Below are 16,308 nucleotides of genomic sequence, written 5' to 3'. Positions count from 1 at the left end.
AAATTACAAGTGGGGGAAGTACTCACCCAAAACGGGTAAAGTGCAGACTGTTATCTGGAGATGTAAGTGTATGTTCTGGAGGGAGAACGGGTCTCATTCTGGGCACTGGGAGGCACATTTAAGAAATCCCAAATCAAAATAGTGTCATCATGGGAGCTGCTGATGATTTGAAATTCATCAAACTGTAGCCGAAACACACGTCCAGAATGTTCCTGTGGAACATAACAGCTTGATTAATAAAATGAGGCCTTTACAATCCCTCCTGTCTCACTATCAGGGATGTGGCACAGGCTGAAAATGCAGCTACTCATCCAGGCTTCCTAAATAACTTTCCAGAGCTGACTGAGCTTCGTCCTTCACCCAGGAGCAAATACTCTGGCTTTCCTTCTAGGCCTTTCCTTTAATTTAACTTTGTATCCTAGATCCTGGTCCATTACTACATCAAAGAAGAACTATGTGATCATCTCACAAAAGGTCTTAGAAAGGTAAACAACAATATTTAATACCCATTCTTGATACACTGTAAAAACCAGAACCAGAAGGATAGTGGGTTTTTTTTTAACATTTTATTTTATTTATTTATTTATTTTTTGGCTGAGGAAGCTTCGCCTGGAGCTAACATCTGCGCCAGTCCTCCTCTATTTTGTATGTGGGTCGCCACCACGGCATGGCCACTGACAAGTGGTGTAGGTCTGCGCCAGGGAACCGAACCCAGGCTGCCAAAGCAGAGCGCACTGAACTTAACCACTAGACCACGCGCCCAGGATAGTGTTTTTAACATGACCAAGAATATCTACCTCAAACCACAGCCAACATCAAAGTTAATGGTAAAATATTAGAAGCATCACACTAAAATCAAGAAGAAAACAAGAAGGGCCCTAACTATAGTTCTGCATGTTCTAGTCAATGCAAGAAGTGAAGAAACAGAAATAAAAGATAAAACTACTGAAAATAAAAAAAATCTATCAATATTTTCAAATGACTGTCTCCTCAAAAATACAAAAACAAGCAGACTATTAAAAATAATGAGGCGTGGTTAAGTTGCTAAAACAGGATTAACATATAAAAATAAAGTATCCCTATATACCAAGGCAATAATCCACAGCATATAGATTGAGGGGAAATTCCAACATAGTAGCACAAAAATGTGCTGTTATAAAAATATAACATAACCAGATACTCATGTTAAGAAATCTCTCAAAGCTACAAGAAGGAAATACTTCGTGCTCGATGAGGAAACCAGTCCACCTAAAAATCAGGAAGCCTACTTTCATATTTTAAGTTGTATTAATGCTCCTTAGGAAAGAGCTCACTGTAATGTAAATGTCAATTTCTCTGATTTTGGCTAAACAAAATTAACAGAAGAGTGCATTTCTCTGAAGGCATGCAGCGCGAGACACACGCTTTCTAGTGATACAGCTAGGCGGGACCGTGTGCAGGTGCCATCCTCCAGCAAGGGAACAGATCACATACCACCAATGTGCGCAAACACAACGTGCTTGCTGGGGCTCGAGGGTCGAGAGCAGCTTGCAAGTCCCAAACTTTAATTTTCCTAGAAAGGAAAATGAGATTGTGATTAGCAGAAAAGTTAACATTTTATATATTGTCAAGCATTTCCTTGAGAGAAAGGAGTGCATTTGAACCACATATTATAAAAGCTAAGGGGGAACACGATTATGTTTTTACAAGTTATTTAAACCAATTACACTTGATTTTGGAAAAACCTACACATTCTCAGAATTGCTGAAATTGTGAAGAAATATTATTTTAAGGGAGACAAGAAAACAACTTCAGGTTATCTAAATTCAATTCCTGACCTGATAATCTATGTCACCAAATCCATTAATCAGGGGGCTCTCTAGGGCTGAGTGGGTGCTGCTGACAGAACTAGGGCTCTCTGTGAAATTCCAAGGATACCTTTCTACAAACTAAGCAAATGCTGTAAGTTAATAAAAGGAATATAAACAGGCCAACTAACCCATTTGTGAAGTATATACAAGGTGATCTTGAAAGGTTTACAGTTGCTATTTGCTCATTTAAAAAGTCATGAGGCTTTTTAAAGACGATTTGTTCAATTTACCAAAAGGGGAAAAGAAATTTATCACTGAACTCACCAAAACAAAAACAACAACAAAAAAGCCCGGTTGAATTTAGGGGTAAGTCAAAGAACTGAATTCCTGCATAGTCTAAGCTCCTCCTGAGTTTACGATAACAGTTAAAAGTGCAGGCTTAGGAGTCACAGAGGCTCTGCTACTGTGGGATTTGGGGCAAGACAGTTCATCCTTTTCGGCTGAATGGCCTCACTTGACCACGTGGTGTAATAACACCTGCCATCCACCATTACATAGAAGTACCAAGCACTGGACCTGGCACACACACAGCTGCTTAACAAACAGCCCTTCTGTCCCTCTTGACATAGTTAGAGCAGTGCATGCGAACATTTGAAATACACACCCATCATAAGCCCCACTGACAATCCTCTTGTTATCAAACCGGATGCATCGAACCAATTCTTCATGTCCCTCAAGGACTCTTAAACAGGCGCCACATTCGATATCCCATAGCCTTGAATGAAAACCAGATCTCTGTGAAACAACTGCCCATACATGATTCACACCACCCTCAGGTTCTGTCTATCTGTCCCGTATGTGATCTTCACTATCCTGGAATTCTTTATTTCTATCTCATTCCTAGCCACACTATACACAAACAAAGAAAGATATGCACATTTATACCACTTGTGTGTTTTTAAGCAGTAACTTGGGAGGAAGCCTTACTTTTCATTGTATTTCCTTTTATATAGTTTGAAACAGTTTTTAATTGCACCGTGTATTACTATTTGTTAAACTAGATTAACAAACAAGAAACTTCAATTATATTTAATTCCTAGGCATTCTCTTGATGTCTGAGTTGATGAAACCATGCAGCCAAATGGTCTAGGAAGGACTTGTCTGGGGGAGATAGGGATTGCAGGTAGTAAAGGAGAAAAAGCATGGGGATAAGGGGGTGGTTAACACATACAGCCAGGAGGTTAGGCTTACAGCCCAGGCACTTCGCCTGGAGTCCATGAGGCTCACCAAGGTTGGAATTGGTGGACCAGCATGGTGGTCTCCCTCTCCTGATGAGGCTGTGGGACACCTCTTCCTAGATATACACTGCATATTAGGGTTGTCCAGTTTACAAGGTCAGAGTGGGAGATTCTCATTAGCTATCTACAGCATCTTGAAAATATAAAACCACTGACTGCACCCAGCCTTTTTTTCTGTATATGAATTATATAACAATTCTGAAAATAGAGATTTTTTCTTTTTTTTAATATTATCATTGATTTTTCTACATTATTTGCAATAAGAAATCACAGTAAACTAACGTACATAATAAAGGAAGCAACCCAATTCTATAATGATCTTTTCTTAGCCTCTCCACCAGGAGCCCCTATCATATATCCAATGCACATTTTACCACAGCCGCCCTCAGCAAATCTTCTCATCAGTGTCAGTGATAACGGCTTCTCTAATTTACTGTGAACAGCCATTCAGCACTGCCACTATGACTCCAAACTGATTCCCTTCCATAAACTGTAAAGTAATATACATTCTTATTTTATAAAACCTCAGATTCCAATAAGAAAGTTAAGGATTATTTATTGCTGAAATATTAATACAAAGCATGATGAAAAAAAGACAACCAAAACTCAAGTACTAAACTGACTTTTACAATATCTTAAAACTTAAAATGATAAAGAAAACTTATAGCAGTTATACCTTTTTCCTTCTGTCCTCTCTCCCTTCCTTACTTCTTGTTTCAAATAATCTTGAACCCAATCTTTATTTTGCCCAAACATTTAGACAATTTGGTTACAAAAAAGCTACTAGCACATATTGGGACAGTGGAAAAATGACTTGGGATAATTAAACAGATATTTAAGGGAAGTCCTAATAAGATAGAAAGTGTTTAAAGGACAGTCATATTTATTAGAAAGCAAGAACACTGAGTGTTGGCAAGAAAAAAGGGAGATAAAATCAATGACCAAACAGGAGTGGATGGTTTTGCAAAGCAGTCTTGGGAGAGAAAAAGTACCCTCCCACCTGTTAGGAAGGGAGGCAGGAGATCACGGGGAAGGGAAAATAGAGAGTCAGGCTGGAGCATCTTCTGTTCTGAGTTGTTCTGCTATGAAGTGATCTTGGGTGGAGTTGAGGCTATAAAACCTTGTGTCCTGGGGGAATCTGTCGCGAACACCCAGTGCGTACACAGTTTACCCACTTTATATGGAGAGCCAAACAGATTAATAAAAGTTACCTAAAGTTTTCTTATCTGAAGCATCCTCAAAAATTCTGAGTCTTTTGAGCATTAGGACTGGCAGATGAGTTAACACTATGGCAAAACTCAGCCTGCTCTGTCCCAGCACACCAACTTCCACCTACCTTATGGTATTATCTGATGATCCGCTAACCACCAGCCGATCCCTGTACTGGAGACAGGCAATGCCTCGCTTGTGCCCATTCAGAGTACGAACAAATTCACAGGTACTCGTGCTCCAGACCTGTATAACAAATTCACAATATTTTAAAGAATGAACGGAGAAAAGTCCTCCCATAATATATCTTTTTAAAAAAAATCAGAGTTTCTAATAACAACCAAAATACTTGATTATGAAATACAATTGGGAGGTTGGGGGACAGACTGGACAGCATAAAATTTTCTTGGCTGCTGAGTGATAAAACTGGAATGAAATACAGAGGGAAGCTGTGAAGTCTCCAGACCTTGAGATGGTCACGAAGAGTACATCTCCTGGATGGTTCAGACATTCATTTGCCTAGAGGGAAGAGTTTGGGCCAGAGTTTATGTTTTCATGCCAGCTGACGTGTCAAACCCAATGTAACTGATGTGAAAAAGCTTCACCTTTCACATCCTCCTCTTTTCCAGCAGAGTTTCTTGAACAGCTCCATTTGTTTTGACACATCACTCCTTATACTATGTACGTGGAATAAATAATCCCTCTTTTGTGAAACCATCTGTAAGACTTAAATGTTCCTAGACACACTTAATATATGACAAGCCGAATAAGGAGACACAAAGCAACCAAAGTGCCCTGAATTATTTTACCAGCTGCATTTGTAGGTGAATGGGATAATGAGATATCCACATGCAAAAGAATGAACCCCTACCTCACACTACATACAAAAATTTAATCCAAAATGGATCAAAGACCTAAATCTAAGAGCTGAAACTATAAAACTCTTATAAAAAAAGTAAGAGTAAGTCTTTGTGACCTTTGATTAGGCAATGGTTTCTTAGATATGACAACAAAAGCACAAGCAACAAAAGAGAAAAACTGATAAACTGGACTTCATCAAAATTAAAATTGTTTGTGTTTCAAAGAACACCATCAAAAAAGTAAAAAGACATCCATCCTGCAGGATGGAAGAAAACATATGCAAATCATTTTTCTGATAAGGGACAGAATATATAAAGAACTTATGCACTTAAACAATAGAAAGACAAATAATCCAATTTTTTAATAAGCAAAAGATTTAAATAGATGTTTCTCCAAAGAAGACAGCCAATAAGCACATGAAAAGATGCTCAACATCATTAGTCATTAGGGAAAAGGAAAGCAAAACCACAGAGATACCACGGCACATCCATTAGGATGGCTGGAATGAAAAAGACAAACAACAACAAGTGTTGGCGAAGATATGGAGAAACACTACAGGCTGCTATCATGCAACAGCTGTTTTGTAGTAAGGCCTAACCCCTCTTGACTTCCAGGCACTGATCCTGTACCGGCTGGTGTGAAGGAGCGGTGAGTGAGTTACTGCATGCAAACCCTAGCTGTCCAGCTTGCAGACCACCCAATCTGAGGTCTGATGCTACTTAGTCTTTGTGGGGCTAGAAACTAGAATGCTGTCTAGTGCTGGTCATAAAAAGAAGGTTTTCTGAGCTAAGTTCAAATGCTCACACGTTGCTGGGGGGATTGTAAAATGGCGTAGCCATCCACGCAAAAATTTGTACACAAATGTTTATGCCAACATTATTCATGACGGATAAAAGGCACAAATAACCGAAAAGTCCATCAAATGATGAAGGGATAAACAAAATGTGGAACATCTGCACAATTAAATTTTATTCAGTCATTAGAAGGAATGAAGTACTGACACATGCTACAATGCACATGGATAACCCCTGAAAACACCACACTAAATGAAAAAAGCCAGACATAAAAGGCCACACATTGTATGATTCCATTTATATGAAATGTCTAGAATAGGCAAATCTATAGACAGAAAAGAGATTAGTGATTGCCAGGGACCGGGGGAGAGAATAGGGGTTGACTACTAATGGGTATGAGGTTTTTTTGGAGGGTGAGGAAAATGTTCTGGAACTAGTGATGGTTATACAACATTGTGAACATACTAAAGGCAACTGAGTTGTGTGCTTTAAAATACGGAATCTTACGGTATGTGAGTTATAACTCAATAAAGCTGTTACAAAATATTAAGAAAGCTGAAATTTTAAAAAGTTAGCATGGATATTAGAATCAGAACTGCATTTACCATATCCTATGGATCACCCTAGACTACAACTGCTTGTCACACGTCTGCCTCTCACCACAGGTTGAGCTTCTTGAAGGCAGGAACAAGTCTTGTTCATCATCACATTTCTAGCATCCAGCCCAGGGTCTGTGGCATGGCAGGCTCTCAAGACCAGGTGAATAAATCAAATCTCAGCTCTGCCACTAACTAGCTATGTGGTCTCCAGCACAGTTCTTCACTCTCTGAGCCACATCTATAAAATGTGAGATAGGCAATACCTATCTCAACAGGGTGCGGAGAGGGTGAAATGAGATGGTAACGTATAAGCTCCTAGCACGCAGGACACATTCAATAGGTTAGTTCTCCTCCCCTTAAAAATGTTATCAACAATGTCATTTCATGAAACAAGAGACTGCTCTCTATCTTGGACCAATGACCCTTTCCTCCTACCTTGCCTATGACTCTAGAAGCATGTAGAATAGGACTACCTCAAGGGCTCATAAGCACAAATGGAGGAGAATAAAGATCTTGCCAAGTATCAGTTGGTATAAGCCACCTCTGCTTTCTCTCTGCTCTAAAAGGGAAAGGAGCAAGCAGTGTTATGACTGCAGATACACTTACTTTGATGGTTCTGTCACCAGAGGCAGACACAATGTACTTATCATCAAAATCGACTACGTTGACAGCAGCGCGGTGGCCGACCAGGACACGGCGTAAAGTGATATCAGTGGCAGAAGCCATGTCCCACACAGCAATGGAGCGGTCCTTGGAACAGGTCACCATCAGTCCATTGCTGAAGCGTAAGTGCAGTACAGCCTCGTTGTGGTGGATCAACGTGTTCAGAACTTCACCTGTGTTCACATCCCAGACTCTAGATGAGAACAGAGAAGCACAATGCTTCATTATGGAGACAACCAGGAAAAGATTCTGGTGTCTGTGGTCTGGGCTCATTCTTGGTAGTAGGCCAGGGAGGCGTGGAATTGACTTGTATTTGGTGATTGGGACCTGACACCTAAGTACACGCTTAAAAGGAGCCCCTAGAAACAATTTCTCTAATTGCTGAGAAGAGTTGAGATGGTTACAAAAAAGAAGGCCAATTCTGGCTCTATCCAGGTTTAGGTTTATTGAACAGTCAGGTATTCAGGGGTGGCATTTGCAGGTTTGTGTTGATGGCAAAAAAAGATTCTTTATGTAAGTGGGCTTTGCAGTGAATCTGAGATGACAGGGGAAGGAGGCTTGGTGGCTGGGGTCCTGAGGACAGTTCCAAGCTTAAGGTTCTTTTTGACCTTTGACAGGCCTCTGAGTCTATTACTTATCCACTGCAAACTGGACACTATAAGTCATGATGTCTCATCAATCCCCGTACCCATCTATTTACCCGACTGCTTTATGGACAAACCCAGTGTCTCCCAATTGCTTCACCTTTGACATATGCGGTTCTCAGGGGCAGCTCTTTCACGTCATAGCTTTTCTGTAACCCCAATCTCCTAAGAGGACAAGTTCATGCAGAGCAGAGGAGGAAAGACTCAGGCTCCTAAGGCTAGACATGATCTGTGGAAGAAGAGCGGCCTGGAAGCACTGAGTCAGGGACTGGATACTAGGCATGCTGCTGACTATTCCAGTCTCTCAGGTATGCCTGTAAAACAATCCTCTTCAAGTCTCCGACTCAGCCTAGAAGAGGTATTTCCTTCTCTTCCACATGACAGGCCTTCTCCAAGCCACCAGCAGTCCAACTGAGGCTTTACTGTATGATCTCTAGGCTCTGATGAACTCATCACACACTGAAATCCAAAACCATCGGGCGTGGGAAAACGTCCTTGTCTCAGCCATTTAGGAATGGATCAATAACGTTTCCTTTCTACTCTCTCAACTTCCAACCAGCAGTCATTGCTTCCCTTCTACTATGGAACACTGCCATTTCTAATTTCACCACTCTGCCTCTGGGGTGGCATCTAAAAACTAGCATCTCCATTACTGGAAAGGCTACACAATATGAAGACAGTCTTGAATGACATAAATTCAAGATTCAAAATGAACTAACTATGTGACTGAGCAAATAAATTACTTAACCTCTCTGATCTTGGTTTCCTAATACATCTATAAAAAAGATAATATCTACCTACTTAGAAAGGTTGATGTGAGAATTCAATAGGATAACATTTTACAAAACATCTAGCATACTCTCTGTGTCCCTCAAAAGGTTCTGCAAACAACTGCTTCTGATTCTTTCAGTATTTGTAGGTTACTGCCCACCACACTCCTAGCACACCTGCCTTCTTCCCCTCTGCTCTGGAGCACAGTCTCCCGGGAGGAGAAAGCTAGCCTAATACTAGGTAAAGTGCTTTATAGGAAAGTATGTTGCCATCTCTATAATATATGGCAATGGGAATAGGACCTACTTAACAAAAGTTAGCCTACCTGCCAAGTTTGCTCAAATGCACCTACACCAAAAGTGGTTTTGAAATACAGCATACAAAAACATAGACAAAGTATGCGTGTGCTTATTGCAGAAGATGGTGTGAATCTCAGTCCCCTTATGAAAGGTAAACAAGTTCAGACCAGTGAAGCCAAATCACTCACCTCACTGTAGAATCTGAAGAGCCAGTCACAATGACACGTTCATCATACTGGAGACAAAGGACAGAGCCAGTGTGTCCTGTTAACACCTTCAAACATTCCAAGCTAGTTTTATCCCAAATCTATTGAGACAAGATCCACCACAAATAGTGATTCAGTATATCACATTCTGATCAATGTTTTTATCTCACCTTATTTCCTGAATCATAAAATAAAACAAACCTGTGTTACAGTAAATAAGAGAAGTTAAATAGCAAACAGGTGGGAAATGACAAGAAGGGAAGACGCAACAGTGAATAACTTCCAGAATGGATGTACTATTTTGTTTACTCTGTCCCCCTAACTACTGTACTCATTATATTTAACAGCCTTATAGAGGAAATTTTTAAATAAACTCTGTGGAAAGAGTTAGCTCACCCTCTGGAGAATAATGTGACAATATCCATTAAAGGCCTTTAAAAATGCATACCCCTTAAAGCCATTACGCTTGTTTAAAAATTTTAAAAATAAAAAATATTGAACATTTCAGAAAAATTTCAAAATAAACTATGAAGAGTTTTCAATGGGAAAATATACTGCTTTATTACAGAGTTATGTTTTTAAAAAATCAGAATAAAAGGTGTCTGGGCCCAGCCCAGCGGCACAGTGGTTAAGTTTGCGTGCTCCACTTTGGTGGCCCGGGATTCAAGGGCAGACGGTGTGTAGGTACACACCGCTCATCAAGCCATGCTGTGGCAGTGTCCCACATATAAAATAGAGGAAGACTGGCACAGATGTTAGCTCAGGGGCAATCCTCCTCACCAAAAAAAAAAAAAGAGTCGTCTCTATAATGGCATAACCACTATGTATATATAAAAAAATAGATTAAAAGGAAGTAAAATGTTAATAATAGTTGGTTTTGTACTGAGTGCTCTTTTTCTCCCTTCTTTTGATTTTTCCAGTGTTTTCCAAGTTTTCAATATTGTCCACATATAATGGGGGATGGGAATTGATTTTTGTAGATTGGATTGTCAAAAATATTCTGTGGACCTGTGGATTCTTCCCTTATAAAATAATACGATCATTAATTTGCAGTGTTCCTAAAGTTTAATGCAAATGGCCAAAATATTACAAATGCTATAACCATTTAACTGTCTTTCTACAAAATAGCAAGGCTTGCTTCCAATTTCTAACTTAGTAGAACCACAGTTATTTTGAAAAAGTGATTAGTGATCAAGGACTGGTGCAGGACGAAGTACAAAAGGTTTCCAACTACTGGTCTAGATGATCTCTCTCTAAAGCGGACTTCTGCTCCACTGTTCTATGTCTTACAAACCAAATCTAAGGCTAATTTAAACATGGGTATACCTCTATTAAAAGAATTCCTTAGAAACACATCCACCATAAATGAAATGCAAGCCCATTGGCCAGCCTGTGCTTTAACAAGGATAGGGTTATAATACTTATAAACCCATTCTTATCTACTCCTTAAAGGAAAACTGCCACAATTAAATAGTAACATATGCAACTCTTTTAGAGTATATGTGTGGTCACAGGATACGGCTATCAATAAGTATTACATAAAAATAGAGCTCTGTGGTCAAATATGTTTTGGAAGTTGGGAAACAGGGTGTCTCTACTATAGGACTTTTCAGAGCCTTTATATGCTACTGTATCCTGTGAATTTCTAAGAAGGAGATACAGCATACAGTGTTTTCTGAATTCTTTGAAGGGAATTATTTTTCAAATTAACCTCCTTTAGATTCACATTTACAGAATACCTTTTGGGAAACAATGCCAAACACACAGGAAACCAACAAGAAAGTTTCTTTATATGCTATAATTCAGAGTGCTTTTTGCCCTAGTTATCTGAATTACTGAAATTCCACTATTTTTACATATTTTTTAAAATGAAAAACAAACAAGCAAAAAAACTTCTTTAACTCACCCAAAGTAAAAGTAACATAGAAAACAGAGCCAAGATGGAGGAAATCCACTACAACCTATCTTCCAGTTGATTATAACTAAAAACTCTAGACAGGGGTCAGCCTGGTGGCACAAGGGATTGAGTGTGCGTGCTCTGCTGCGGCAGCCTGGGGTTCGCCGGTTCAGATCCCGGGCACGCACCGACGCACTGCTTGTCGAGCCATGCTGTGGCGACGTCCCATATAAAGTAGAGGAAGATGGGCACGGATGTTAGCTCAGAGCCAATCTTCCTCAGGAAAAAAAAAAAAGAGGAGGATTGGCATCAGATGTTAGCTCAGGGCTGATCTTCCTCACCAAAAAAAAAAAAAAACCCTCTAGACAAAATACAAACTAGCTGAGGACTCTGAAAAGTGTGAGGGGAAGGGCAGGAGAAGACAGCAAGTGGGCTGTGGCAAGGAGTAAAAATTTGGAGAAGCGATCCACATAGGGGTCAGCTTACCATTCTTTTTGTTTGTTGTTTTCTCATTTCTTTCTACTGTGGCTTTGGCCCAAAGGCTGGGGTCCAGATCAGGGAGCTGCACAGTGAACTAGCAGCACAGGCAGTTAAAATTCTGAGAGAAACCATTCTTTGTGGACAGAAGCTAGAAAAAGGGATCCTTGGGGGCCAATCAATGTATAGAGGACCCCATTTTTTTTCTCTTTTCTCCCACAGCTTTGATTCAAAGACAGGCCCCAGTCATGGAGATGGACTACAGAGCAGTGGCACAGATAACTAAAATTCCAAGAGAAACTCCATTTTTCTGGCCAGAGGAAAAGGAAAAAAGGATTCCTGTGGGTTGAAGAGACTTAGGGAAATCCAAAAGAGGAAAAGAGCTGGAAAAAAAGGATCTCCTAATTCTAGATGAAAACCCACAGAACACATGACTTGGGCTTACTCTTGACCTGCGCATGCACAGGACAGACTGAACCAGCACAGCAAAGGCTATAAAGAGGCAACTGATATTTAATCTGCTGCTGAAATCTCAGACTAACTTCTGAGTAGCAAAAGCACACAAGCACAAAGTAGCATGGCAAAGGCTCTGAAAAGCAGAAAAGAGATTAGAGATAGAACTTGTGTTCTGAACCTAACTAAGCTGACCACCCACATAAAAACATACTCACTCACACATATTCTCCAGGATCCACAGTCTTTACAATATAATATCCACAATGTCCAAGATATAATCCAAAATTACTTGACATACAAAAACCAAGAAAAGTGATTACTTCTCAGGGGAAGAGACAATCAACACACGACAAGCTGGAGGTTACCCAGATGCTGTCATGGTCAAAGACTTCAAAGCAGTTACTGTAACTATACTCCATGAGGTAAAGGTAAATACACTCGATGTGAATGAAAAGAGAGAAGTTCTCAGCAGAGAAACAGAAACTACAAAATATAATATCTGAAATGAAAAATTCACTCAATGGGGGGCCATGGCAGAATAGAGATGAAAACTTCAGTCAACTTGAAGACAGACCAATAGAAATTATCCAGAAGAGAGAGGAAAAAAGATGGGGACAAAGTAAGGGACAGTATCAAAAGGTCTAATATTTATATAATTAGAGTCTCAGAAAGAGAGGAGAAAGAAATTGGCACAGAAAAAATATTCAAAAGAGTAATGCCCACAAAATCCTGAAATTTGGTGAATGAAAGACATAAATTTACAGATTCAAAAAGCTCAGTGAAAGACTTCTTAGATATGACATTGAAAGCATTATCCAAAAAAGAAAAAGTTGGTCAACTGGACTTCATCAAAATTGAAACCTTCTGCTCTCCAAAAGACATCATGGAGAAAATGAAAAGACAAGTCACAGATTGGAAGAACTATTTGCAAAATAGATCTAACAAAGGGCTCGTGTGTAGAATATATAAAGAACTCTCAAAACTCAATAATATAAAAACAAAGAACCCATTTAAAAAATGAACAAAAGATCTGAATAGAAACTTTACCAATGAATACACAGATGGCAAATAAGCATGTGAAAAGATGCTCATTAGCATCAGTCATTAGCGAAATGTAAATTTAAACCAAAATGAGGTATGTAGAGGTATGTCTATATATCTATTAGAATGGCTAATATCAAAAAAACTGAGAATATCAAGGGCTGACCAGGATAAAGAACAAAAGGGACTCTCATACATTGCTGATGGGAATGTAAAATGGTATAGCCACTTTGGAAAACAGCTTGGCAGTTTCTCAGCAAGTAAAACATATACTTATCACATAAATTAGCAATCTTACTCCTAGGTTTTTACTCAAGGGAACTAAAAATTTATGTTCTCATAAAAACTTGCATGCATATGTTTATAGTGGCTTTATTCAAAATTGTGAAAGACTGGAAACACAAATGTCTTTCAGTAGGTAAATGGATAAGCACACTGTGGTGCACCCATAAAATGGAATACTACTCAGCAATAGAAAGGAATGAATTATTGCTAAATGCAACAACATACATGAATCTCAAATGCACTATGCTAAATATAAGAAGTCAGACTTAAAAGGCGACATTCTCAAAAAGGCACAATTACAGGGACAGAAAAAATATCAGTGGACAGAAAAAAAGACCAGGGCCAAGAGGGAAGGATGGGAAGAACTGAACACAAAGGGGCACGACAAGGGAATTTGGGGGGATGATGGAACTGTTCTGTATGTCGACTACTGTTATGATTATACAATCCTCTGTGCTTGTCAAAACTCATAGAGCTTTACACCAAAAAGAGTGAATTTTCCTGTATGTAAATTATAACTTTAAAAAAAAGTTTAAAAAATCCTGCACTGTTTTCTTAAAGATATGACAATAACCTATAAATAATGTAAAACAAAATCTGTCAGATCAGCCATCAAACATTAAACACAGAGAAATAATCCAGTTTATCTACTACTGAAAAGTGAATGAAAACAACGTAAATTGCTCTATCATTCTTTTTTTGTGTGTGTGTGAGGAAGATCAGCCCTGAGCTAACATCCATGCCAATCCTCCTCTTTTTGCTGAGGAAGACTGGCCATGAGCTAACATCCGTGCCCATCCTTCTCTACTTTATATGGGACACCGTCACAGCATGGCCTGACAAGTGGTACATCGGTGCACGCCTGGGATCCGAACCCGGGCCACCAGCAGCAGAGCACGTGCACTTAACCACTACGCCATGGGGCCAGGCCCCTCTACCATTCTTCTGTGTTATCATCTGAGCCTTTCTCAGAAACCATAAAAGGTAATGACTTTGATATACAAGCAAGTTAGCAACACTTTTACCAGCTAGCAAAGTAATCAAGAGCCCTGTGATACTGAGATATTTTCTATGTGCACCTAAATACAGAATATAGAATGTGAATGTGCTTAGAGAAGGATAAGAAGTGAGACAATCCAGGGGTCTAGTGTTAGTATAGGGAAATGCTCTGGCTCTAGTTCTTTAGAACCACACTGAGAGCTGTCAAGATTGAGTGCAACAGATAAAAACCAATCTGGAGTAAATGGAGAGATTGTCACACCTAGTGTCTAACACGTAACCACAATTCTAAAAATAATACATACAAAATGCAGTCATTCACCTTAATAGAATTATCTCGTAGGCCACTGATAATTTTTTCATCATCATACTGTAAACAGTAGACACCTTTACTATTTTCAGAGCGGCACTGAATCCTCTGCAAGTTGTGTCGTCCACACCGCCAGTTAGATTCTATAGTCTAGGGGAAAAAGGAGGCAACAGATGAGTTTTTGTGAATCAACTATTCTATGAGGCTTCAGACTTTGGCGTTGCTTCAGAAACAGCATACCACTGATACCCCATCTTGGTTTGCATAACTGTCTGTGGACAGGAATCACGCTCTTTTCCAAGTAAGACATTAGCCCAACAAAGTTTTTTCTCAAACGTTCCCTGCCTGTCTGGTAACTATCATAGGATTTCCAATGAGTTTGGATTGCGTTTGAAAAAAATGGCCTAGACAGAATTCAATATGTTCAAAGAATGCCATCTGCACCCAAAACATACAAATAAATAGTAACTCATTTGGTCACTCTCTAATGCCAATTATTTGGCAGAAGACCACCACCAACATTAAGCATATATTGACAATCTGTGTATCCATCCAAAGCATTGTCTTGATCATTGAGAAAAGATCTTGAACAACTACTACATGACAACTATTATAGAAAAAATTTTATTTGTTATCCATTTTTAATTTTCTACCAGACTGAAGTTCCTTTAGAATAAGAATGGCATATTTCAGCCCTGGATTCTCCTTCCTTCATCATTTATGCAACATTTACTGAGATGCCATAGTATATTCTAGGTACTGGCTGTGCTGGGCCTTGGGGATAAAAAGATCAACAGGCAGCATACTGCTTTCAAGGGAGGCACCACTCCAGGATCTAGGCACGCTGTACCTGGAACTGGATATACTCTAAACACGTTTATTTGGTTAAACAATCCACACATTAACCATAGAAGGAAGTTGTTATTATTTCCTTTTTACAAATAAGGAGGCAGTTTAATTTGCCCAAGGCCATAAGACTAGTAATTGGATAAGCTGGAAGTTACACCCAGTTCTTCCTGACTCTGAGTCCATGCTTTTTCCACTAAAATACGCAGTGTCTATCAAGAAGTATAGTCCTAGCTATGGAGGCAGTAACACAGAACATAAAAAGTTCTGTCCCAATTCCAGATAAAATATAAGTGCCCAATGAAGTATTAAAAACTGTAAGTGCTGAAAGACTTAAGGGAGATGAACAGCACTATAGCCCGAGACCAGTGGGCAAAGTTGAATGAGGAAGCAGGTCACACCCCGAGCACTAGAGGCCGGACCTCTGGTAGCAGACACGAGGGATTTTCAGGATCAAAAGATACAACGTTTCTATGAAGAACCACCAGATCTTAAACTCCTGATCCTTGAAATTAGGGGACAATAGGGACGATAACAATTGGTTACACTTGAGCTCAGGATATAGCTCGAAAGACTATCTCTTAGTAGCTAATTATGTGAGTAGCTAAAAGTTTCATTAGTTGCTTTACTGAAGAAAGGAGACAAATCTTATCTTTATTCATGTTAAGCACCTGATTACTGGTTCTGCTGATATCTAACAAACCGTATTTCCTTTTATTTTGAAGGCAGTGTGCTTCTGTACACTCTAAAATGTTAAAATTTACTGAATGTTATGTGCCCGGTACTGGCTTTCATAACACTATGCTATGCACTTTATACATTTTATAGCTAATTTAATCATCACAACTGAAGCCGAAATTAGT

General features: G+C 39.4%; 1 protein-coding gene across 15 annotated transcripts in view; it reads right to left on the bottom strand.

The window, feature by feature from the left end:
• Window positions 1-16,308, bottom strand: part of FBXW11 (F-box and WD repeat domain containing 11) — a 125,250-nt gene that overhangs the window by 8,951 nt on the left and 99,991 nt on the right. For all 15 annotated transcript variants that reach the window (XM_087429416.1, XM_087429420.1, XM_087429428.1 and 12 more), the window contains 7 exons: window positions 14,612-14,749; window positions 9,117-9,235; window positions 7,158-7,407; window positions 4,425-4,543; window positions 2,455-2,565; window positions 1,474-1,552; window positions 27-212 (listed from right to left, as the gene is read on the bottom strand). In XM_087429416.1, the coding sequence (XP_087285542.1) occupies window positions 51-212; window positions 1,474-1,552; window positions 2,455-2,565; window positions 4,425-4,543; window positions 7,158-7,407; window positions 9,117-9,235; window positions 14,612-14,749 (978 nt within the window). In that variant the 3' untranslated portion in view covers window positions 27-50. The remainder of the gene's footprint in view (window positions 1-26; window positions 213-1,473; window positions 1,553-2,454; window positions 2,566-4,424; window positions 4,544-7,157; window positions 7,408-9,116; window positions 9,236-14,611; window positions 14,750-16,308) is intronic.

This window comes from Ceratotherium simum, chromosome 4 (genome assembly GCF_057802395.1).
Source record: "Ceratotherium simum simum isolate JZ-2026a chromosome 4, ASM5780239v1, whole genome shotgun sequence".
NCBI lineage: Eukaryota > Metazoa > Chordata > Mammalia > Perissodactyla > Rhinocerotidae > Ceratotherium > Ceratotherium simum.
This window is presented reverse-complemented; position numbering and strand designations above follow the sequence as displayed.